The sequence below is a fragment of the Amphiura filiformis genome, chromosome 11, assembly GCF_039555335.1.
Source record: "Amphiura filiformis chromosome 11, Afil_fr2py, whole genome shotgun sequence".
Taxonomy (NCBI): domain Eukaryota; kingdom Metazoa; phylum Echinodermata; class Ophiuroidea; order Amphilepidida; family Amphiuridae; genus Amphiura; species Amphiura filiformis.
The window spans coordinates 24,837,725-24,864,910 of NC_092638.1; the positions used below are offsets into that span (position 1 = coordinate 24,837,725).

A 27,186-nucleotide genomic window follows, 5' to 3' on the forward strand; every position below is an offset into this window, starting at 1 on the left:
CAAATATTTATCAATTCAAAATGAACATCTAGGACATAGCAGATGTAGGACGGATACCTAAACCAATTCCTGTTTATAGGAAGCTGTGGTTTGTACGGACGAGGCTATTGAACATGTTTTATATATAAAAGGCGCATATGGTCTGATCAAAGTATTCTAGCCATTTGGCAGCTTTGGTCTCATCATCAGATCATCACAACAGAATTTGTTAAAACACTTGAACTACGAACTACACCCCCCCCCCTAAGATTTTCTACCGTCATAAAAAAAACCGCACGCGTTTACGCCCAAATGACCTAAGCTAGTCGTAGATCCATCCTTTGCGCTTATTTTAGTGATAACATTTTTCCCGGGAAATTTTTACCCCATAACCTTACCCGGGGGTAGGACCGGTCATCAAAGATGACTATAGAGGGGGTTGGGTTGGTGAGGCCCCAATAATTTTCATTTCGCTGTTATGAAAATATTTCACGAGGTGCTGACTTTTTTTACTTGTTAGGCCTTTTTGTAGATTTTTAGACGAAAATCAATGTGAGGGCGCCCATGCTAATTTGGAAATTCTGGCTATGTACAAAAGTATAGGCAAATTTGATTTTCGGCTAAAAATTCTACAACAATGCGATTTTCACCGAAATTTTCTCCTAAATAAAAAAGGAAATGACTATTTTAACTTACAAGTAAAAAGTCAGTGGATCTTGAAATAATTTCCCAAGAGCGATATGAAAATCATTCATGTTTTATGGCCTGTGCTGTGCTTCTGTAGCTTCCAGCAGAGTTGCCGGGCTTTTAATGTATTTGAACGTCATTGTGTCTTTCTTTGGCCTTTGCTGTGCATGCTTCTGTAGCTTTCAGCAGAATTATCCGGTTTTAATGTATTTGAACGTCATTCTGTGTCTTTCTGTGGTCTTTGCTGTGTTTCTGTAGCTTCAGCATTGTCTGAATTTTACTGTATTTTGAACGTCATCCTGTCTTTCTATAGCCTTTTCTGTGCTTCTAGTATAGCTTCCAGCAGAGTTGCAGGGCTTTTAATGTATTTGAACGTCATTCTGTGTCTTTCTACAGGTCTATTCTGTAGCTTTTAGCAGAATTGTCTGGCTTTTAATGTAAAGTTTGCACAAAAAGTAACGCAGGTGTTATAAATACGCATCGGAACTATAAATGATTGTTTTCACAATATTTCAACAATGAGAGAAGGATGATTTATTTTGATACCCCATTTGACAAATGTCGTTCAATATTAACAACACAGTAGTGCTTTTAAAGGAAAATACCCGAATTTAAAAGTTGCAGTTTACGTCGATTAATAGTCATGCCAGTACTGCAGCCCGCCATTATCTTCTCGCTTACTTCAAATCAATACAAATAGCTGCATCTTTTAAATTCGGGCATTGTTCTTTCAAAACACTGCTGTATTGTTAATATTGAACAAAATGGGACAAATTGGGTATCGAAATACGCATAAATAAACAATCCTTCTTTTTAAATAATTGTAAAAACAATTATTAGTTCTGAAGCTATATGCGTATTTATAACAGCTGCGTTACTTTTTGTGCAGACTTTATGTGAACGTTATTCTGTTTTTATGGCATTTGCTGTGCTGCTGTAAACAATTATTAGTTCCGAAGCTATATGCGTATTTATAACAGCTGCGTTACTTTTTGTGCAGACTTTATGTGAACGTCATTCTGTTTTTTATGGCATTTGCTGTGCTGCTGTAGCTTTCAGAAGAATTGTTTGGCTTTTAATGTATTTGAACGTCATTCTGTGTCTTTCTATGACCTTTGCTGTGCTTGTGTAGCATTCAGCAGAATTGTCTGACTTTTTAAAGTATTTGAGCGTCATTCTGTGTCTTTCTTTACATTTCTGCATTATTGTCTGGCTTCGTATGGTTTCTATAAATGCCAGTTTATGACTTTCCCTTTCTCCGCGGTCTGTGATTTGCAATTATATTTTCTGGTTCTTACCATATTTGCACTTTATCCCGTCTTTATATGCCCTTCAGATACAAGTTTCTGAACTTGCTTGCATGTAAAGACCAGGTAATTACCTCTGTAAGTATCTTCCTATGGCTTTTGATGTGCTTTTGTGGCTTTCAGAGAAATTGTCTGGCTTTTAATATGCTTAACGTCATTCTCTCGCTCTTTTTACGGTTTGCAGGTCATTCTTTGTGTTTATTGATCAGTATTTACTTAATTTCACAGCAAATTATTTTTCTCTTTTGGTAAAAAGTTGCATATCAAGAATTACAAGTGATTACCGAATTTGGGGTATCTGCTATCTAATTTGCGTAATCACTATTCACTTTAGTAAACAGCCCTAAAGATGGACCCATGTCTATCATTTATATTATATATCACCAATATAGTTTAGTTGAAATCATCTTCTTCGAGTCCTTTTTGGGAAAATTTTGAGCATTTTAAGAAAAATGAAAATCACTTATACTGCTCTTAAATGACTTTTAAAATGAGTCATTATAAATATGCTTTCTTCAATTTATTTGTTCATTTTAATACTGTGTCATCTGTACATACAAATATACCACACTGTGGCTACAATAAACAACTTTGTTATATACATTATGTCAGTCACATCACATACTCTTCTATACAAAAACAGTGTTTCACATACAGAGCTATACAATACTGGTTTTGGATTTAGCCTTAAACTTATTGCTGAATTAATTTTTCTCAGAGGGTATTTTTTATGAAGACACTTAATTTTAATTTTGGCAAATTCTTCATGCCAATATCTCGAGTAATATTGTGTAACATGGTATTTTACGTTATAGCTCTGTATGTAAAACAATTTTGCTTAAAATGGTATTAGATTTAAAGCTCTGTATGTGATGTGACCAAATATACACCAAGTACTGTACAACACAATATTTTTTTGAACAAGATGGTATTCCATTTTTTGGCCATATAAACTTAAGCCCATAATATATGATGTTCCATATACAGACCCATAGCCATTTTTGGGGAGGGATTGGAATATCCAAAATGTGGTTCTTTAAAATAAATTTACTTACATGTACATGCAAATAGTGGAATGTACATCTTAATATCCCCTCTCCTGGAAAAAGTACTTTTTGTTGATTTATGACATATGATCTCATTTCCAAACACAACGTTCCATAAACCCATTATTTAGGTTTAATTAAGGTGGTTCTACACCCCTTGATAAATTTTTGACTATTTTTGCATTTTTCTCAAAAAATAATAACACACTGGTAACAAAAGTTATGTATATTATAGGGGCACTGAATCCAGTTACTACGCTGGAATTTCAGCGACTCAAGACACGCTGCATGCGTTATTTAAGATAAGAAAAGAGGTATCGCTACAATGTACATCATTTCTTAACATATATAATGAACCACTTGTCTTGAATCACTGAAATTTCAGTGAAGTAATTAGATTCCTTGCCCCTATAATATATATAACTTTTGTTACCAGTGTGTAGTTATTTTTTGAGAAAAATGCAAAATTGGTCACAAAATTTATCAGCGGGTGTAGTATCACCTTAACATCCCAACACATGTAAATCAGGTGATCAGGTGACCGGAGGATTGTAAACACTATGCTGAATGAAGACGCTGTGATGGCGTTGCAAGCTACATCGCTGCTAACCAAGCCTCTGAAAAAGTTAACTTTTTTAACTCACTATATGTGTGTGGTCACTTTGACATTTACAGTATTTTTATTATTAACCTCAATACATGAATGCAAATGGCAATAATTATGAGCAATGGGGGGGGGGGGAGAGTAAAGTTGGAAGTTGGAGGCAAGAACTTTTTAATTTTGGTCAGCCAAAAAAAAGGGATGCATGGGGCAAGCAATTTTTGGCAAGGTGAAGAGGGGGGAAGCAATTTTTGCCATACATTCATAGGGCACTTTTAAAATAAAATGCTCTAAAAGGCTTGGGAAAACATGATGAAAACGCTTGAATATGCAAATGTTCCTGCTCGCTGAGCTCGCAATATACATCTACACCATTTTAGGTTTGGATATTGGGATCAAAAAAAATTGGCATGTGCAAAGGGGGGGCAAAGATTTTGGGCAGGCTGAGCAGGGAGGGGCAAGCAATTTTGGCAGGCTGGGAGGGGGCAAGTAATTTTTGGCAGGCCGTTCGAAATGTTTTCCCCCTGCCGGGCTCATAATTATTGCACAGCCCCTAAGATGCCCTTTATTTGCACTCTCAAATATATCATTTTACACATCAAATACTTTACCAACTGCAAACTTGTGACTCTTTTACTGGTACTATATCATGTATCATTTCTAGATGACATGTTATGGTCAAATTTGGTACCATAATAAATATTTCCATTTTCTCTTCCAAAATAAAAATAAATAAAATATATGAGTAAAGAATATTTATCTAAAGTACATTAAATTACCCGTTAAACAAAAAAGCTTCAAAATTTCAAATAAGATCTCAGCAAGCATAACATACTTCTTCTCTTTGTAAATGATAAATTAATAAATACAAATAAATAGTTACACTTTGTGTACATTAATTGCATTTTACCAATCTACTGAACACACACTTTTATATTACTGTACATTGTTAGTAATTGCTAAAAACACAAACTTATCTATAAATATAAATGGAAGTTAAAATGAATTCACAATGGAACATAAGCATTGCACTTGGTACACAATTAGAAGATACCATTATACATGATACTGCTCAGTCAATGAAAGACTTGGCATTATTACAATGCGGGTTACAATGCTTTATGTACGTAGTGGAAGTGAATTAACCACATACCCAATGGTGGTTACGCAATTCTCTTGGTTGCCAGATCACACTATTTTGGTATGCCTTCACATGCCATATACTTTGTGTGTCGATTGTTTTCCATTACTCAAAAGCGTGATCCTGTTGACATAGTAACATTACGTAACTTCGATACTGAATAATGGTCTTTAAAATAAAATGCTTAAAGCCATAATGTACAATTTCCATCAAATTTGAATTTTGCTATTCTTTATCAAAAATGTCAGTATGGATTTCTGTCCATTTTAAGTTGAAATAACAAGGTAAAGTGGGGAAAATACCAATGGCTATTATATTTTTTTAGCCATTTTACGTGGAGTTCTATATGGGAGACTTACTGTCGTAATATGACTTTGTGTCAAAATAAAATTGCTCTGTTGAACTACAAACAAAACGAATGTGGCTGATTCCATTCAGGTGTTAGATGGGACATATGTGTAATCATTACAAATATAGCACAAAATCAGATTGACCAATATTAACCAATAAGGTCGTACACATTATGTTCTCATTTTACTTAATACAGCACACATACAGTGATCTACTAAACAAGAGATGGATCTACTGTACACGTTCACGTATTGGCCTTCAACTCATTTGCATAATTTTGGATACCAGGATCGTAGTCTGATTTGTTGAACCTTCTAATTTGCATACTTTTGGATACCTCCATATTTGGTATTACCTAATTATTAATACCTCTACATTGTTTACATAGTGGCATCAGTATAGCATCAACGGATCTAGTTTTACTAAAGTAAAACATCTTTGGTAGAGCAGGAAATTTTAGTGGTGTTAATTTTAACTACCGTATTGGTCCGAGTATAGTCCCACCCGTTTTTTATGTGAAAATTTTTCACAATTGGGGTGGGATTATACTCAATTTCAAATTTCGGTTTTGGGTGTCCCTGGACCTGACCTAGATGCTAGGATCATTCATGGTTGACCTTAAAAAAATTTAAAAAAAATTTCAAGATATTTTGTATTTTTAATATGAAAATTGATACTTTGTATTCATGTCATACTCTATTAATGATTTCAAAATGCATTCAAATTCAATGCATTTTGAAATCATTAATAGAGTATGACATGAATACAAATTATCAATTTTCATATTAAAATACAAAATATCTTGAAATTTTTTTTTTTTTGTCAATCATGAATGATTCTAGCATCTAGGTCTAGGTCCAGGGACACTCCAAAACCGAAAAAAAAAAAAACTTAAACAATTTTTTTTTTTTTTTTTACAATTTCTGAAATTTTTAAAAAAATGGGGGGGTGGGATTATACTCGAACATGGGACTATACTCGGACCAATACGGTAGTTGTGAACTGTTTACAGTTTCTTTAATTCAACTTTCAAGCAGCAACACATTAATGGATGAAAATATTTTTGCAGGATTTCATTCATAGTTCTGAAATAAACCACGAAAGTGTGAAAATACATAATGTGTGCAAATTTCCCGCAATATTATTGTCACAACTGGGTTAAAATTGCACATTGGTTTGCCTGTATTCTATCTTCCAGTGTTTTTCCAATGACATAAGCATGTCCCCTTTATGGACAAAACTGATCCAACAAATATTATAGGTATATTGCTAATGGTTCAAGTTGCACTGAATAAACTACAATTGCACACTACGTACATAATACACTATAAGGCAAAGAAAAGGGAAATAACCCTGTTCTATGGGCGAACCGAACCGTTTTTTGATATATATATTTAATTTGCTGTATGCATGTTTTTTGACCAAAAGTGGACCGAGTTTGACAGAAACTGTTGCATGTGTAATAATCCTTCATATAAGAAGTACCTGGATAGATAGGTCATACATAGTTCAGATTCGAAGGAAGTGATGTGTCAACATTAATACTCTTAGCTTCTACTAGCTAAGTCCACATGTTTTCAGTATTATACTGCCCTCTCCTAAGAGACATGTCAATACAATGTATAAACAAGTGCACAACTAGCTATTCAGAATCGATATAGCCAGAGAGCAGAGAGCACTGAGTTGGAATTAGCACAGGGATGTGAGGTTCACTCTCACATCCCTGGAATTGGCATGATTCTATAGGCAGGAGAAGTACACTGAGAACTCGTCTTATTAAACATTAAGGCACGGGCCAGGATGATTTGCACATCAATCCTGAATGCCCATCGTAATAAAAGAGAGGTATCTCGACAGTAGTAACTAAAAGAATGTTGTCTTAACGTCTTTCGATCAAGTCACACGTTTGTCTCTCCAGATCAAGATAACCGAACCCAGATGGATTGTAGGCCCATTCGCGTATCTTTTAAGTAAACATAATGAACGTACTTCCATTCTACCACATGACAATCGGACCGTACAAATTCCTACAAGTGATTGGAAGAATCCCTACACATGCATATAAAATCAGCTGTCTTGGGCAAAAAGTTGATTGATTTTTGACTGAATAAATAAATGTGTACACAACAATGGCAAAAAAAAGCAAAAAAATATTACAGATTTTGGTGATTTTTAAAGTCATTTGCTAAAAAATAAAAAATAAAGCAAAAGACACCTGACCGACGCTAACTGAAAGGTCCGTTCGTCCGTAGAACACTGTAGGGTTTTTTTTCGTCGCCTTATGGAAGATATTTTTACATTCTCATATTCTGACCTTGTTGAAAATCCATGTAATATATGTATAATAATAAACTTGGGCACTTGTACAAATATGTAGATGACCTTAATCTCCACACAGGGAGTGTGTATTTCAATTGGGGTTGCCATCCCCTTGGTGAGATTAATAGTACTATTTTGCTATTGATCTCACCTAGGAATGGGTGGCTCCATTTGAAATCTACACCTCCGTGTAGGAGATTAAGGTCATATCTTCCATAGGGGTGTGGATTTCAACTGGAATGGCCCACTTAGGGATTCAATCATGTTTCACCGTTGTTAATCCCTTTCAACAACGAAACAAACTAAAAATGTCTAATTCACATGATTCTTTCATTCGGAATGTCTGTTTGTCATTGCCACACAACCTTACAAGAAGATCGCGGTATTTCTCTGTTGATATCAGCAATGAAACTAAAGAATAAAGCGGTAATATTCAGCTTCTACCGCCAGAACATAGGAGATTTCATGTTTAGTCCTAAGCACTCCTTCCAGGCATGGCGAATTTTATGCGCTCATGCGTATGCGCTTCTGGCGTAACCTTGCGTTCAGCGTATCGTTACTGGACTGTGGATTCATCAAGGATTAACAATGGTTGGCTCCTGTACAAAGGTATAGGAAGAGTTTTTGAATATAGAATATCTTCTCTTATGCTGGTTTCATACTTTCTGCCGCTTGCCGCTGATCGGCGTGACGCTTCATCGTGTCTATTTTTATATTCTTTAAGCCCAGTTTTTGGATTATAAATGAAGATTTCAGATGCAAACAATGATATTGTTTTTCATTTGAGTGCAGCAGCCAACATCTGCCTTATAACGATAGCCCCATTGCACCCCCTGGCTAAGGGCCTGGATGTATGTATTTCTATTGAGTTTCAACATAATATTGTTCTTCTTAGAAGTTGTTCAGTGAAATTTGTGGAACATATGATCAATTTTATGGATTTCAAATAATACAAAATCTAGGAATATGGACATGAATACTCCTTTACCAATGTGCAAATGAGCTTTGAAACAACCACAACTTTGTTTGGCCTTCTGCCCTATTATTCTGGTATAGGAAAATTATTTAATTTGTGTTCATTTTAAAACTTCTCCATTACTACATATGGCGTATACAGCATAAGACGCAGATGTGAACATGTGTTATTGCACAAACGTGATTGGTCAGTTCTGAAAATGTCGTAGCTGTGCCCTCATGTTGCTACTAACACAAAATTAGCAAGTTTCCTATAATTTAAACAGTATTGTAACTAGCCCTAACAGTTTTAGTTCCCATTAATATGCCATATTTCCCACAACATTACATTTCAAAATGTGTTAACTTAACAATTCTATTAAGTATATTTCAACAGCTATTAACTCAACATATCTACAATAGTTACAGATAAACATAAAATATTATATTATATATAAATGTATACATATACCCAGCCCCATTAGCTTTATAAAATAAGTTAGTAAAGCCATATGTGTGATTTGCTTTACAGCGACACGGCCCTCAATTTTTCTTGCTTTTTGTTACTGCATTATCATATTATATATTAGCTTGAAATAAATACCAAACTCATCTCAATTGGAGGTCAATTTAAATCATCCCAAGTCATATTGTTTAGGAATACAGAGAACATTCCTTAACCGTGTGACTTTGGGATGATTTGAAGTGACCTCCACTTGAAAGGAGTCCTAGCTATTAAATGTGAAATATGAGACACATGAAGCAGGTGACAAGTGCATCTCGATTTGATATGGATGTACACATTTGTAATCACTACAACTGCACTCCCTGTGCGGGAGGTCCCATTAGGGATATATGTGATGCGATCAAGCATAATCAGTCGGAACTTGGAAATATTAATTTTTTAGATTTTTAGTTTTTTATAGTAAAAAACATTTACAAAGCTGGATTTTTGCACAAAAAAAATATTGAAATTTAACAACCAGTTCCAAAGCTATGAGCAATAAAATAGTTTCCAAAATAAGCGGATACAAAAGGAAATAGTTCCTTTGTTTGGCTATATCTCATAATCAATTTTTCTGAGTTCCGACTGATTTTGCTTTATTGCATCACATATTTTAATTGAAAATGGTCCAGTTATAGGTCACTTTCAGAACACCTGAAATTTAGCGAAACCGGGAAGAACCCTTGAGTGAAACCTAGGTTTTATTATGAATATGCCCATATATTGCACTGTTGAGCACTGAATACAGTTACATATTTGGTGAAAAATGATATAGTCAACTGCTGGTGTACAATCTTACATATAGAAGTGAAGACATCCAAATCTTGTTCTGGTGACTCTTGAAGACTGTAACACTTATATTTGGCAAATCTAGTCATGATGAATTGGCTGTGGAAATGTCTTATGGTTTGGAATGACTTGGTCTTCTGGCAGCAGTCTGAAAGAAAGAAACAAAGAAAAGCGATAAGTCTTACATGTACATGTATTTTATGTACATTAATACACTTGACAGGCCATATGAACCTACTGACAGCATACTAAAGTTTGTTCGGTTTATATAAGGCGGAAAAAATGAGACTCGTAACACCGTGTATTGATATAGAATGGCGTGCAAGCAGTTGTGCGCAATGCTTACGCTAGTTATGCGTTGCGTAGGCCTAATGCGTGACTGGCGCACGCTTATGTGAATTAATTACTCCAGCATGAGTTGGAGCTTATTGACGCACACAATAACAAAAGCCAATAATTTCCACCTTATATAAGCCGAACAAACTTTACATGGGTAATTACTGTGGATGCATATTTGATTTTAGTAGGAATAACTTTAGCCCTGCTAGGTTGAAATGTTTTTGTTTTTGTTTTGCTTCCCTCCCAAGAGCCGATGTCGGGTTCTCTGGCCACAAGACCAGAGATATCCAGCCGTCATCGGTTAGGAGGTAGGGGTTGAGCTGCAAGCAGAGAGGTGATCATAAACAGGCAGACTGATGGAATTGCCACCTGTACATACAGCTGGTAGAGGTAGAATGAAGTTGGATGAAGAGAAAGGGAAGGTATGCAAGGGGACCGATGCAGGAGTGAAATGTACAAAGGGGAAAAAGAACCTAGCAAGCAAGTCACACATATTCAAGATTTCATTATCAAGTTCAAGCACTTTTATACAAGTCGCCCCATGCACAAAATTGGCGAATATATTAATACTCTACGTGCTAGCCATGCGCTCCAATAGAAAAAGTTTTGAAATATTTTCTCAAAATATCAAGAGCTATCTTAAGAACTACTGAACCAATACTAGGCTTGTTTGTACTCATTTTAATGCATTTTTCATGCTGATTCCAAATATGGTCATGAAAATTTACATTTTGAAATTTTTGAATCTGCAGTCGACACCCGCGTGAAGAGAGTTAAACAAGACAAGGAAGAAGTGCATCACACAAGGGTCATCACATGCTCTGACGTTTTTGCGTTTGGGTTTGAATGCTGGACCATTTCCGGTCAAACCGTTCTCTATTGTCTGATAGAACACAGCTCAGACATATAAACCAATCAGATTGCTAAGATTATTTTGGCAGTTTATTGGGCTATTCCACTTAAAATCCACACTACCCTTGTGGAAGATTTTGGAAATATCTTTCACAGTGGGAGTATGAATTTCAAATGGAATAAACACATTATTAGACAGCTCCACTTGAAAAATACACCCTCTGAGAAAGATTCAACCAGAATCTTCTACTGAGGCAGGGTGAATTTCAACTGGAACAGCCCTACGTGCCATCAAACAGCAGGAGACACCCAACCCACCTTAGTTTTGTAAACATTTTTTATATTTACATTTTTAGCGGTGACACCAGCTCAAACAGTACCCATGTCCCTCTGTTTGTTTGTTAGTAACCAATGTTTGGTAAAAAACAGCATAAACTTGATGAGATGTGAAGTGTGAGAGATGTATGTAGTGTGAATATTTTAAATCCAATAACCATCGTAGGGGAATTAATGATTCATTGCTAAAGCCAAAAAAAGAAAGTCTGTCTCATACATATTTGGTACATAAGTGCAATGCTTTTTTTTGTGTGTGATTTTGTGATATTCAAAAACAGAACATGTATACACAATGAATTTGCCTCTTTTACAATCATGGTAAAATGTGTACAAAAACACAACAAAAACTGCAAAAAAATAAAATAAAATTGTATCTCAATAAGATACTGAAAATATCAACAAAAATTGAACACATGAAAAAAAAACCACTGAATTTTACTGACGAATGCATAGAATTCACATAGCTATGCGCACAGGTGTCCGAAAGACCAAATAATCAACTCTGTTCTCATGTCATCCGACTCAATCTTTAATTCAGGGGTAGCGTGAGCACAAAAAATCAAGGGGTCCAATTTAATTTTTCTGGACCCTTTGGTACGTGCAAAACTCACATTTAAGGGGTCCGATGAGAATTTAAGGAGTCCATCTGTCCGAAATTCTAAACTCCAGAACTTCCAATTCTAAATTCCACTGAAATTAGTGTTGTTGGCCTATGGTGATTCAAAAGATTTACTGATCTTTTTATTTTTTTATTTTTATTTGATGAATTATGCCTCTGTGCATCGTGAAATTAAGGAGTCCATATAGTTTTTATTGGACCCTTTGCTCATTTTCAACTTGAGATTGAAGGAGTCCAAAATCCAAAAATAAGGAGTCCCTGGACGCGCAAACTCCTTAAATGCGACCCCTGCTTTAATTCCACACATAAGCCAAAATGGAATGTCCAAGAAGTCGTTTAACCATGATGTATTTCCTCATTGTTTTCTTTATTTGCTGTTTGTAATTGTGTTTTCCCTTGCCTGAGATCGGTATGCTTTTTCTTTTGGTTAATTAAAGCCATAATGTACGATCTTATAATATGAAATTGGTTAATTTTTTTTCAAACCTGATTTTTTGCATATTTGTAATGTTTACACATGTCCCACCTTGTACCTAAATGGAATCGGCCAAATTTGTCGTCTTTGTAGGTCAACAGAGCAAAGTTCGACATATTATCATAATTTAAAAATTATGATAATATGTCCTCCCATTGAACTGCATGTTGAATGGCCAAAATAACCAGTGGGGTTTCTTTCACTTTACCATTTGACGGAAATCGTACATTAAGGCTTTAAAATGATTGAATAAAATGATGTGTAATTAGTATAACCGTGTAGCACGTCAGTCAACTTACGATTCCCTGCAAGTCAAAGCAAGTTAAATTCTATCATGCATTTTTTTATTAATTTGTTAATAGATGGTGATGAAAACAAAACTGGGCTCAACTACCTTCTTACTTCCGCTGAAGTTTCCTTCAAAACAAGACATTTAAAATCACAGCTTCAATTACAATAAACAAAAAAAAAAATGCACATGCTTTTTATATAAAATTATATAAAAACTAAATCTGCAAATAAAAGCACATGCATGAATAAAAAAAAAAAAAAAGCACACAAGGAAATATTTTAGTTGTAAAGGAGTTCTTTGAATCTAAAAAAACCCAAAAACAAATTGTAACATATTTAAACGTTAAACTTTGTCCATGATGTGTGCAAGTCCAAAGTCTTTTAATATGTTGAGAATATGAGGTCATTTCCCTTTTATGTTATACAAATACTACACAGTATACAGTTTGTCCACTCTGAAGTATAAAGTGACAATGCGTGCGTGTAAAGAGTGCACAGTGTTGCGTCTCTGCTGCAGTTATGCGTGCCTTCAAAGTCGGCACAATGTGTGCGTCCGCGTTGGTACTTTGTACTTCAGAGTAGACTGGCTGTAGCGGCCATTGTCGTTGGGCAGGAAAAACCTCCTATGTGCTTTTGGCCCCTGCACATGTTTAAAACAAAACTGCCAACAGGTTACATAGGAGGTGTTGCTTTAAACATGTTCAAGGGCCAATGACACATAGCAGGTTTTTTCTGCCCAATGATGCCATGTAGCCAAAAGTGCAATTTTCCCAGCAAAATAAAAATACATGCTCCCTGTGTGGAAGATATTTCTAATATCTTCCACAGGGGTAGTGCGGATTTAAACAGCCTATGTGAAGATTATAAACCTGATTCTTGTCATACATTTGAGCAGGGTTGTTTGATTTAATCGCACCGATTTAAATCATACCGATTTAAATCATTGATCTAAATCACTTCATTTTTTTTCAAAAATCACTGATTTAAATCAAATTTTTCAATTTTTTACCATTTTTGATCAATGTAAGTTTAATTTCTTGCTTAAATTGACTGTTTTACTTCATTCTTAATGCTTCTACAACTTTCGGATACAATTAAAATACCTCTATAATGTCACTTTATTTATTGCTAAAAATTCATCTTCAAGGTGCAGAATTCAACAGCTTTGGTCCCCACGAGTTTACCAAATTTTTTCTTTGAAATTTTCAAATGTAAAAACAGGTTTTGATTTTTTGTAAATACCTGGTAGCATTGTGCATATGACTAGCATTCCACTGGTATTCTTTTGACTTTGTCATGGGGTATAGCAGTTCTTGGAACAAAACAAAATCGATTTAAATCCAAAAAATCCGATTTAAAATCAACAACCCTGCATTTGAGGTATTCTGTGAACTTACCATCATTTCCCTGTTTTTTGTTTCTATAGGAAGTAACATACATGCAGCAGTAGCTATCAAGGCAACCACACCATATGTAGAGATAGCTAACGAAGGCGAGTAACCCAACAACACCTGCAAACAAGTCAACAAAAATAATATCACAGAAAATGCATAATGTATATTCAGGAACAGGCCATTAGTTGGTATCACATAGCAGTTTACTACTCATCTTGGCAAAAGCCTATGCAATTGTATTTTCATTTGCATACAAAAGAATACAACAGCTATACAAATTTTCATCAATGTCTATTTTTGCTATACAAGTGGCCAAAACTAAATTATGCCGTGTTCAGTAAGGTAATGCTTCAATATTAATGCCTGTTTTTTATTATTTTTTCGGTTTGGGAGTCAGTGTCGCTAGACCTAGAGCTAAATGCTGGCATAGTTCATGGTTGACTTACAAAAAAAAAAAATTGTTAAGTGTTTTTAATATGCAAAGTAATATTTATGTTCATGTCATACTCTATTAATGATTTCAAAATGCATTGAATTTGTATTCATTTTGAAATAAATTTTTTGGTAAGTTAGCCATGAATATGATCCTAGCATTTAGCTCTAGGTCAAGGGACACTCCAAAACCAAATAAATAAATTAATTAATTAATTTTTTTATAAAAAATATACTAATTTTTTTTGCAATTCCTGGTACCAAATTACCCACCTGAAAAATGTGTCATGTACCCGGGTACAAAATCAATCGCAAATACCTGCCTTACCCTCTAACAAATGCCCCCATCCTTATTTCAAAGAAAAAGTGACCGATATGCAAAAATTTCCATGCCATAGCATGTAAGCATCGTAAGTAAGCATAAAGCTGGCATGTCATGATCGCACAATTGCATGGACAAATCCTATTCTATCTTACATTTCCATCCTGCAGCTCCATCCAGAACAAGTGCGCCAGACTCATTTTCAGAGAACTAAAATATACTCATACTTCTCCTTTGCTTCATAGTCTGCACTGGCTTCCAGTTGCTAAACATGTCCAATTCCGCACTCTCATCCATGATTATAAGGTTCTTGCTTCATCTACACCTGAATACCTGTCCTCCATCCTTCACACCCGTCATTCTGGGTACTCTTTGCGCTCTACTGCTGCCACTTGTCTTTCCATTCCAAGATCCCACAAGTTGGCTGGTGACAGAGCATTTTCCATCATTGCCCCTGTTCTATGGAATGGCTTGCCTTCCCACATTCGTGACTCTCCCAATGTCCAAACTTTCAAAAAGACCCTAAAAACTCACCTTTTCACCTAATGTTTCCTCCCTCTTGCATTTTTCCTTTTCCATAGCGCGTTGTTTCTTCATTTAAAAAGCGCTCTCTAAATCTGTATTATTATTTATTATTATTATCCCATTCATAATTTCATAGCATTTTCCAATAATACGTCTACAAAATGCCCCTTTTCGAAAATGTTACACCCCCAGGGTTGATTTTTGATCTCAAGTTAATGATTATTACATTCCTTACCTGGGCAACAAATGGTGTGAGGATTGCGCCAATTCGAGCCACTCCACTACAAGCACCCATTCCTAAAGCTCTTGTTGCTGTAGGATACACCTGCAAAAACAAAATGGAAAGTTTCAATAAGTATTTTAGAAATTCAACAGCCTGTCTCTGTTAATCTATTTATCCATCTTGGGAATGTGAAGGATTGGAGCGTGACCAAAACAATTGGTTCATGAGCCAAATAGGATTTGTACTCTTAGGTTTAGGTAGTGGAATCAAGTGTCCAATCAGAGCAGGCATTCCATTCAAATAGTGATTTACAGTAGTAGGAGAGAGTTTTGTATTTGTTAAAGGTTGGTCCCTTGCAACCCTTCCTAGTGACTACTGGTGTATGACAGGGAGATGTTTTAGCTCCATTGCTATTTATTGTTGTCACAGACTACCAGATGAAGATGGCTATAAAAATAAATAAAATACTCCCAAGCAGCTAGCATATGTAAAATGCATACTACATTCTACAAGATTGAACAATGTAGAATGCTTTCACACATTATACACACACCGTCAGTATGACTACGCCAAAACAATTCCTACAAATAGACCCTACCCTAATTTAAAAAATAGTGTAAAACATCTGCACGAGTTGCATGCTTCATAATAATTGATTTTATAGGTGAGCTGTAACTGCAGCATGTAGATTTACCGCAACTGTAAACTATGTGGATTTTCCTAGACTTTCCGATTTTCTAACTGCTTTGTAAGCCCCCACCCAAGTTTTTTTTGCAAACAGTAATCTATAACAACGCCCACCACATACATAAATTTGGTTGGGGTACAGTGCAAATTGTGTACAATCCATGTCCAAAGAGTTTTGATCAGTTTCTCTTTTAAAAAACCTGTTGAGTATGAAAGCTTTTTTTTCCAATGGTAGTTGTGGCAGGTAGATGATTATATTTAGAATTATATCACTCATACATAAATTCTAGACAGTTCATTGGTTGATAGCCATTTATCATTTTTACCATCAGCCTCTCCGTGTGATAGTTTTTACCATCATAGTGCTGCGCCCGTGTGCGCCTGCGCCAAGCCGTCGCTGACTCTTAGACTTCGCCCATTTAGTTATGGGGTGGCCACCAAAATGTTAAGTATGTCACGGTGTCATGGTGTTATGTTGATGAAAAAATGTATTCCTTATCTTAAATAGTATTTTTTTGAGCAACAGAATTTATGTATGAGTGATATAAAACAAATATTAACTGTCTTAAATTTGTGTAATTTCCGGCTTGTGGAATGGAACAATCCATCTTTCACCAAGTGATTATATTTCGACCATCACACTCATAGACAGTTAAAGTGGCACTTCGTGATCCACAGCCTCATCCCCCCACTTTTCTCAAAAAAAGTTGAGATTTTTATATCACTGGAAACCTCTGGCTACATAATGTGTATGTACAAAATATTTCTTGCAGATTAATTCGTTTTGCAAAGATATCGTGAAATTTGAATTTCGTTCTGGTGCACCAGAACGAAATTACAACGCATTGTCTATGGAGCAGTGTAATACACATAATCATGCATAACTTCAAAGCAAAATCGGAATCAACTGAAATTTTGGGAATAGGCTTTTTTCGTGGATATGTACTGAAAAATGTCATAAAAAGAGGATGCTAGGATCACGAAACACTCCTTTAATATTTGTATATTGTTTCATGCTGCATGTGAAGGTAACATCGCCGAATGCATTGGGCTAATCCAGTTGAAATACATACCACCCCCTCAATGGAAGACATGACCTTAATCTTCCACACAGGAATGAAGATTTCAAATGGGGTTACCTAAATGGTTGAAATCATTTGAAATCTATACTCCATGTGTGATAGAAAGGTCATGTCTTCTATTATAGGGGGTGTACGGATTTTAACTGGATCTGGATCTGGATTAGATTCTGCCCAAGAAGGGGTCACACGAGCAAAGTGGTACTAATCTGCAGATGTTATGGTGGTTGCTTATTTCTTGCTTTCTTTGATGTGCTGTTTTACCGCTGACTTAAATTTATCCTCGTCTTCCATGTCTGTGATATGGTGCGGCAATGTGTTCCAGTCTTTAATTGTACGCTTTATGAATGAAAACTTCAAAGAGTTTTTGATGCTGGTAGTTGAGTAAATCTGCTATGAATGTGAGGAGCGTTGGACAGGGCGCATGAAATTATGCATTGGAATGGCAAGGTGACCCATCAGAGCTTGCTGGAAGACTGAAATTCTTGATGTCTCCCTCCGATCTCCAAGAAATTCCCACTCGGGCTCTCCTTGTCACGCTACTGTATCTTTCATAACCGCCATTACAAATCTTCCTGCCCGATTATGCACCCCTTCGAGCTTCTGTGTGATTTCCTGTGTATGTGGATCCCACACGGATCCACAATACTCCATCCCTGGATGGATGAGAGATTTGTAAGCTAGGTTTTATATTTGTCTAGAACATGAATACAGGTTTCTCTTAGTAAATCCCAGAGTTCAACTGGAATATCTGAAACTGATGGCGGTGTGACAGCTTATTACCTCTTACATTAAGTTACAGTTCTTACCTCAGGAGTATATACATAAGCTGCCTGGAAGGCACCAGATATAAAAGCCCTTGCTGCAAACAGGAAAAATGTTAAAATATTCCTGGAAAGATAAGAAAAAAATGGCACAAAATCAACCAATTTATATTGATAGATGTGGGCAGGGTTCGGCTATGGGCCAAAGGATATTGAACTTGTTGGACCGCATTGGTCTTTTCTTCACTTACAGGACATGGCAGTAGAACCTGCATGACACTGTCAACCAGATATTTGCATGACCTTGTTGTGATAATCACAAGATCCAACTTGGTATCCACAGAAGATAATTTCTCCCATACTCTGTAGTCATTTGGAATGCCCTTCCACCGCATGTAGCTTCAAATCAGGTTCCGATCTGCTCAGCTTCAAATGAGAGGTTAATAGCTATATCTTGGCGCTAACCTGTCAGCGTTACTCAACAAGGTAACTGCTGTTAATGGCTAGTTAGCCTTATATGGTATGAAAGGCTAATTTACATAGACCTATGTGTAAGGCAACAAAAAAAACTTTTTTTACGGGCCCGACTGACCCAGATTTTTTTGTACTTTTGCTCAAATCAAAATATGTTTGCAAAATAAATCATCAAATTTTTCCAAGCTTTTGGTGCAGAGATGCCAATGGGTTGTGAAAAAAAATCTGAAAGTTTAAAGGGCCCCTGGTGGGGTCCAGGGGCAAAGCCCCGGTGGGGGTCTAGGGGGCGAAGCCCCTCGAAGCCAGAGGGTTTGTACACATTTTACACTGTAGGAGACACCATTTCTGAGGGTAAAATTACATTCAAATGGATTAAAAAATAAGGTTATTTTGAGAAAACAAGCCTAGATAACAAGCCTTGAAGACTATCTATTATACATGTAATATTCTTCAAGGCTTGTTTTCTCAAAATTATACCATGAAATATGCATATTAGGTACCTAGGCCCAGGCAATTTTAGCAGAATTAGCACCCCAAAAGGCCATTTCTAACATAAAAAATTGTTTTAGACTTTTTTGAAAAAATGCTTCCTTCATCCCAAAAAAGTGGTTTTAAATGTTCAGTTTCCTATACTTTTGTACATGAGAGACATTCTCCAAAGTATTTTTTTGGCCCAATAACATGGCCTACATGGCTGAAATGGATATATATAATGCGCAATATAAAAAACGATGATTCATCAAATTTTTGAGCCCCCCTTATTTTTTTGCTAAATTTTCAAAAAACATTTTTGGCCAAAAAAGCAAGTTATATGCCCTAAATTACTTTTTATTTAATGTTGGAAACCATAGAAATACTGCTACTTAAAAAAATTGCCAATTTATGTTTACAAAGCTGGATCAAGTTGTACATTTTAATTACTTTTACTTCTACTGAACAGCTAGCAATGTATACTAATTCAATGTGTTCCTGACTGTTCAATAGAAGCAAAAGTAATCAAAATGTACAACTTTATACAACTTTGTAAAATAAAATTGGAAATTTCTTTTTTAAGTAGCAGTATTTATATGGTTTCTAACCTTGAATAAGAAGTAATTTAGGCCTATAACTTGCTTTTTTGGCCAAAGATATTTTTTGAAAATTTAAAAAAAAAAAAAAAAAAAAAAAAAAATTTTTAGAAAATCTGATTTTTGGGAAAAATACAAAAAATCGGAGGATTGGCATCTCTGTTGGTGATATTTACTCTACTCGTTTTTATTTCTACAGTAGTTGTGCTGCACGCGAAAAAGTGTCTAAATTAATGTTCCGCACAAAATTTCATCAATTCCACATCTATGCACCTTTCAGTGTTGTGTTCAAATTGGCAGCCTTTAATAACCCCATGAGAACTACCTGCTGATTGGCCAAAATGAATTTTGTGTCCAATTTTGAACCAATCAAGGAGGGTATTAATAAGATCATCTGCAAATACAAGTTTGAACATAAATATTTTAAAGCCCAGTCATGATTGGCAATTAAAATGAGCATTTCAAATTATCAACCAATCAAAAATGCTGTCAGATGACCAGTAGTGTCCAGGGGGTTAAAACCACTTACCTTGTAGAGCAAATAAATAACAGGAATGTGAATATTGCAAAGCCAAAGAATTCTACAGCCATGGTAAGCTTTCTCCCTATTAACTCTATGATGAGGAATGTTAATACAACACCTGTGATGGAAATAGAAAAAGTTAGAGAGGCATTATACTTGTGTCACAGAGGTAAGTTGGTTTCACAGAAGAGTCCAGGTTCCCTATTGACCTTTTGCATATTCATCTCAAAACGAGGTTCTACCCGCAAAGTGTGTGCTGTGTGTGCGTACGCCTGTCAAACATGTGCTATAATTACCGCAAACGCTTTGTAAAAGCAATATGGCACATTGCTAGAAAAGCACAAAAAATTAAAATGCACTTTTTGTGCTTGAATTTAGATGGCAGCGAATCCTGATTATGCAGTCAACATCAATGGTGATAACACATGTACGTGAAGTGCATACATGTAGTTATGTTGATCAAGGAAATTATTATTTCTTTTTAAAAATAGTTGGCTGTGCCAAAAACAATCAAAAGACCTTAGCCTTTCAGATTCTTGGTTATTGTGTACAAACCTGGAAATTCAGCAAATGTAGTCCACAGTAATGATATATAGTCTGATCTGTCCAGTGACTTGCAGGCATCACGGCATTCTAAACCTTCCTTTTGTTGTTCACCTCCTGAAAATGAAAAATATAAACATTATGGTGTTAAAATATTGAAATATATTAATATAATAATAGACATTATATTGATTGGAAGATATGAAGAAATATGGCCTCTAGATTAGAGACCTGGTCAAAGGGGAACATGAGACAAATAAAGCTGACATACAAGAGAAATGGTGTATGGATCCTATAAAGGAGATCCCAAACCTTCTCCTTAATTTTTTTTATATATCAAAAAATTAAAATACACATATGGGCAAGACCAGACCCCAGTCCCAGCCAGGTCAAACTTAGTTTGCAACATGCATGGTACAAGTTTCAAAATTCTGGGTTAACCAGCAGCCATACATACACCATATGTCCTGAAACGAAAAGTTGAAGTACAGTATCAAATCATATGGATAATAGGTTTCCCCCATTTACCATGAAGAAAGGGGGATCTAAGGTAATGTACAAATCTCTAAATATCCCAGGTTTATCAAAATGTACATCATAAATTAACAGTTGCAGTCAATAAAAAAGTGAATAATTTACAGTGTAATCACCCTCATGCATTAATTGGCATGATTTGCATGAATTTCTCACCCCTTCGCCATCAAATTCTCGTGCGTTTTACCAAAAGCGCATTCTTTTTAATCAAAATGTCAGGCAATCTCAAATTTGCACTTGTTTAATTGTAGAATTTGATAACATTTCTGTGCAAAACCCTTGCACTTCACGTTGTTCAAAAGTTGACTATATAACAGAATCATAAAATCTGCATCAGACACTATAGACGAATCCAACGAGCCAAGTCATGGTCAGGATTTGGTCGGCCATTATTGGGTCCCCGCAACACCAGACTGGTGTTGTGACTGCCCAATTAGGTGGATTAAAGCTGCTTAAAAATCGATGTTAGATTCTAATGTGTTGTAAACTGTCATCATTCTTTTGTCTACGTGTAACACGGGTGATAGAATGCAGTTTAGAATCCCCTCCAAGGCTGCATCATTTCACATTTTAGGTGAAATGGAGCTGACGGGGACCCAGCTATGCCTTCCATTGAGGTGTAGGAATGCGTGAAATTGGATTTGTCTATAACTACAGTAAATGAAAACAATTGAAGATACATGCTGAATTATATTATAAGGGAGTAGGAAAACCAAGTACATGTAAGCTTACATGTACAACCCAAATATGCTGAAAAGGAAAATGGTTGGGATAATAATGAGGTCAGAATATTTAAACTAGATTCAAATTCAACTATACCCAATAAAGGATAAAGTAAAGGATTTGGGAGGAGAGATATAGCTGAAGGCAAACAATGGGCTATTCCTGTTGAAATCTAAACACCTCCTGTTGAGGTTTCATCTCAGGGTTTTGAACCTGGGGGCACTAAACTTTAGACGTGATGGCATGTGCCTGTCAATAGGCACCTTTTTTGAAGTCGAAAATACCTAATGACCCCCTTTTTTTTCTAGAATTGTATCATCAAAATGCCAGGAAATAATGCCAGGAAACTTTCAAATCCTATTATTTTTGCAAATTTGTATTGGAAAATTGGAAATTTGGAGCAAGAAATAGAATTTTGCTCCATTTTTTCTAAATTTTTCTACCCGATGACCCCTTTTTTGAAATTTTGTACCCAATGACCGCCTTTTTATAAAATATTACACCCAATGACCCCCTTTTGTTTGTACCCAATGACCTTTTTTAAAACAACGTTTTGTACCGATAGGCCCTACTTTGCGACCCTGGTAGGCACATACCCGTCACTTCTAAAGTTAAGTGCCCCACCCCCATTTTGAAAATAACAGGTGTGTTACAAATCATACTTTTGGAAATGTTGAGACGGGCTGTCAGGTGTGCTTTTAAATTGCACTAGGTAAGAAGTATTGGAATTGAGGTGTGCTGTAAATTGCACTCAGACAGGCAACTAAAGGTGTGCGATAGCACTCCTGCGCCTTAAAAACCAATCCCTGTAATCTCCCACACAGAGGGTGTAAATTACAAATGAAGCCACCCATCCAGGTAAGCCCATTTGAAATTCACACCCCCTGTGTGGAAGATGTCTTCCATAGAATGTGTATGGATTTCAACTGGAATAGCCCAATAGGTTTTCTAGCATTGAATAGATTGATGTGTGAAGAAATGTGATAAGATCTGTATGTTGCAATTTGCCGTAGAAGTGATGATGTAACAGGATTAATTACCATAGCAATAGATGAATACAAGTTTTGAATATATCGCCCTGCACTACAAGCAGATTGCACTCATCACCTGTGTACATTTGTATATCTGCAATCATTGGTTGAATACAATACTGCTCTTTTCAAAGATACTAATCATTCTATAGAATTACGATCCAGGTCTTTATCCCTGTTATTGGACATCTGTGGTTCAATGCATATATAACATGTGAATGTTGTAGCGCATGGTAGTTAATCCAAGTATTACATCACTTTTACGGCGAACAGGAGGAAGTAACATTATCTCTGTTCTATATGGCATTGCATTCATCACAGGTTTTGTTACATTCTAGTTTTAGATTTCTGCGATGCAATTTCACCTTTTAAAGGAAGGTTCCATGGGCTTTCGTTATTCATTCGTTATGCATTCGTTATTTGCATCCATATTATTATAATAATAGTACATTCTGTTAAACTATTAATGTAGCCGGTGAGGTGGATGTGCGTATGCAGTTGCGGAACAACCCAGCCTGTGCCCTCTTTTCATGTTGCACTAAACTTATTTACATCGCAAAAGCAAAATGAACTGAAACCACGAAATGGCTTCAATTGGGCATTCATTTTTTTGAAATTTTCACCTTCTAAGGGGAAACAACCCCTTCAGACACCCAGTGTATGGATAAATATGTGTCTATTTTGGTTTGTCTTGGACACTTTTGTTTTAAGCAACGATTACAATAATAGTGTAAAAATGGTCCACAAAATGACTTCAATAGGGCCTTTCTTTTTAGAATTAGCCCAAATAGCTAATTCGAAGGGGGCCACAACTCCATGTGTTGCGCAACAGGGGCAGCAAATACATTATAACCCCCTTCAAAAACTCCTGGTTCCAATTGTTTCTTTGTTCCTAATTAAATATTATACAAATTTATATAGTTAACAAATAGATAGAGTATTATACAAAATATTCCATCAAACAGAATAAATAATCAAGGAATATATACATTTTTATTCTGTAATGTTCTTCAATTTTAAATAAAAATTGCACATCAACCAACTTATTATGTTTTTTACAGAATGTGGAATAGTACTGTACCACAAACCCCAAGTAAAAGGTAACAAAGTTAATCTTCAGTGAATGTAGACACACACTTACCAATTTTAAAATGTCCTGTGTAACATTATTCAACATAATTCAAAAATTTCATAAAAAAGCTTCAACAACATTATTTATTTTGTAATGAATGGGTAAACTACTGAATAAAAGGTAAAAAACACCTACATGTATACATTCATTTACATTATTAAAGGAAAGATACTGGTATTATTATATATAATATGTACAAGCATTTTATCCTCATAAATTGATTATATTATGAAGAACATAAACATTACAAATGTCAATACAAACATACACAACATATGTGATGCGATCAAGCTAAATGACTCTGATGTTGTTCAAAATCAAAATTCAGCTTTCAATTTCATTACATGAACCATTCTTAGAGCTTTATTTCACTGAAAGCCCCATCATAATTAGACTTATAGCTCCACAGAAAGGGATATTTTAATGTTGTGTTTAGAAACAATCAAATAAAAAGGAAGTTGAATACTATTATTGGCTATATCTCAAATCAATATTTCCGACATCTGACTCATTTTGATTGATCACATCGCATATTTCAGTTCTGTACATGATTTATAAATTATAAAACAGACAATTTAAAGATCACATTATACTTTGATCAGCTCATAATCAGCGGGCCTTATAACACCTGGGATTAACATCAAAATATCTTATTTTGAGTACTTGTGACATCTCACCAGAAGCATCACAAATTATTAATTCAAGTCCTATACTCTATCTGCTTTCTTTAACACACAAAATATAGACCAGACTGGGCAACTATAGCACTCTTAACATGGGTCTACCTTTTGGCGTAGTAGTAGAAGCCTAACATTTCCCGCCTATTACGAGCTGATCAAACTATAGATATAAATTTACCAGCACATGTTCATAAATGTCCATAAATAACACTGGTATATAAAATCTGTTCAGCCTGTGTTATTATATTATAGCCAATCAAAATCAATAATTCTGGACACACACACAACCTGTTATCACAACCTGTCAATAATAATAATATGTATTATCTGTAAAATAATTTTTGCTATTTTTGTAACATTCTAAAAATATTTGGGGCTGTTGTTTATTAAATCTACCATATTTTTGCAAAAAGTAATTTTACTTATAAAAATGTTACTGCATGGTTTTGAATGGCATTTGATAGTTTTGTGTAAAAAGTAAAAAAAAAATAAAATTCCCTTTTGGTCACGTTTTATACAATCTATCTATCTCAACATATCTCAGCCAACACATTATGATTATGCATCTCTAAAACTTGATTACATGATATCATTAAATAAAAAATATCCATGTATTATTATGTTATGAAGACAATGACCTTTAATTTAAATTAAATCATACAATTTTAAACATGCAGCTGTGAACTATTCGCAGAACAATTAGTGTGAAAAATTTGGTTCCAGTAAAAATTACCACTTTTCTGGTATATGATAAAACCATCTGGTTTGGTATTATTAGGTAATAAATATGACAAGCAAGAATGTTGATGTGATATACACAGAGAGGCATAATAAAACAAACTAACTGTGTATGCAGTCTGTACAAATTGCTGTAGCTTTGCTCAAATCATTATATATAGCTCATTATCAAAAGGCTTAAACCCCAGGGGGGGCACATCAAAAAATTTTGGTGGGTATGTTCCCCCGAAATTGGTGGGTCTTTGGGAACTGACGGCGTACCGGTAAAAGGGGGTCTTTTAGAGCTGTGAACAAGTAAAATGGGGACTTTTGGAGCTGCGAACAGTCAAAATCAAGGGTCTTTCTTGGCTTTCTGGTTGAAAATCGCCTGAAAAAACCTTTTAGAGCTGAAATTATCAAAATCAAGGGTCTTTCGGAGCTCTCTTTTGGTCAAATATAGGGGTCTTTCAGAGCTGCGAAATCCAAAAAGGGGGTCTTTCCGGAGGAGCATACCCGTATGGTCATTTGTGTTAAGTGCCACCTCGGGGCCTTAACCGAAAAGTTTGTGTTACCATCAAGTTAAAGCTCTAAAGTCAGGCTCGGTTGATCGGTAATTTAAAAAAAATATTTTGCCACATACAATATTTAAATGTGTAAGTTCACCACAAAATATGGTGGTAATAAATGATTTATAATAAGGTTTGTCTGGCTTGTCCTTTTCAATACATGTCTGAAGTGACTTAACATACTTTTATTCATACATATTAAGGGACCGTTCACATGTGTTTTTGAACGCTCCCTAATTCTATGGGGCCTTCAAATAGACATTGTTTTGGCTCTCATATCAATAGGAATTGAAATACAGTTTGAATTTCCCGGAAACGCCATATAATGTGGATGCACGGGAGTGGATATTAAGTTAATTCACCAGCTTTGTTTGTTTGTTTTTGTTAATGTTCAACACAATTATGCCTGCACATATGGGATATGACAGCACTTCCATGCATGAGATACATTTTGCATTTTTGTATGTCATATCATATGTGGTTCCTGCAGCGCGTATATCATAAAGTGTACATGCTTAGTGCACTTTGTCGGCAAGCCTGCAGCTCAACAGCTCTCAACCATGTACAAGTATTAAACAACATTGCTACCAATCTCAAAGTGAAACAAGTATATACTCTGATCAGCTTAGAATAGGCGGAACTCATAACATCATGGATTCAATGGCGTACACACAGCACCAAGAGGATGTTTAAATACATTCCCATAAGCCATAACCCAATGGGGTTTCTGACCTTGGTATGTCTGCCTTTTGTACACATGTGGCACAGTTGATCATACCTTGCATTGGGATTGTGTGCAAATATCTGGTGTTTTCATCCTTTTATTTAACATTCAAAACATTGAGACTTATGAATAAAATTAATGCAGTGGGACATTATGAATGTTTTCTGTAAGAAAATCCAATTTGATACGTCTCGACTATTAGCTCGTTGGAGTGCAATTTTAAAATTACCATTTTGTGTGGGAATGGGGACTTTGCCTTTAAAATTAGGTTATATTGATCAAATTTCCCAATCTAGTCGGGATCATAGTGCATTGTAGGAATGTCTTTAAGTCTCCTCTGCACAGCACCTATGCGAACTGTGCTTTGCGTAATCGCATGTGAGTTTTTGTGAATTTTACACACCCGTTCCAAGACATTATTGACTCGTGCAGTAACAAAAACTGCATAATTCTCA

The 27,186-nt window shown here is 35.5% G+C and overlaps 1 protein-coding gene across 1 annotated transcript in view; it reads right to left on the reverse strand.

The window, feature by feature from the left end:
* Window positions 1–7,991: 7,991 nt before the first annotated feature.
* LOC140163580 (synaptic vesicle 2-related protein-like) overlaps window positions 7,992–27,186 on the reverse strand; it is a 49,878-nt gene continuing 30,683 nt past the window's right edge. The window contains exons 10-16 of the mRNA XM_072186894.1: window positions 20,637–20,741; window positions 20,088–20,199; window positions 18,063–18,144; window positions 15,500–15,589; window positions 13,989–14,102; window positions 12,695–12,717; window positions 7,992–9,827 (exon numbers count right to left, since the gene is read on the reverse strand). Coding sequence (XP_072042995.1) covers window positions 9,761–9,827; window positions 12,695–12,717; window positions 13,989–14,102; window positions 15,500–15,589; window positions 18,063–18,144; window positions 20,088–20,199; window positions 20,637–20,741 — 593 coding nt within the window. The 3' untranslated portion in view covers window positions 7,992–9,760. The remainder of the gene's footprint in view (window positions 9,828–12,694; window positions 12,718–13,988; window positions 14,103–15,499; window positions 15,590–18,062; window positions 18,145–20,087; window positions 20,200–20,636; window positions 20,742–27,186) is intronic.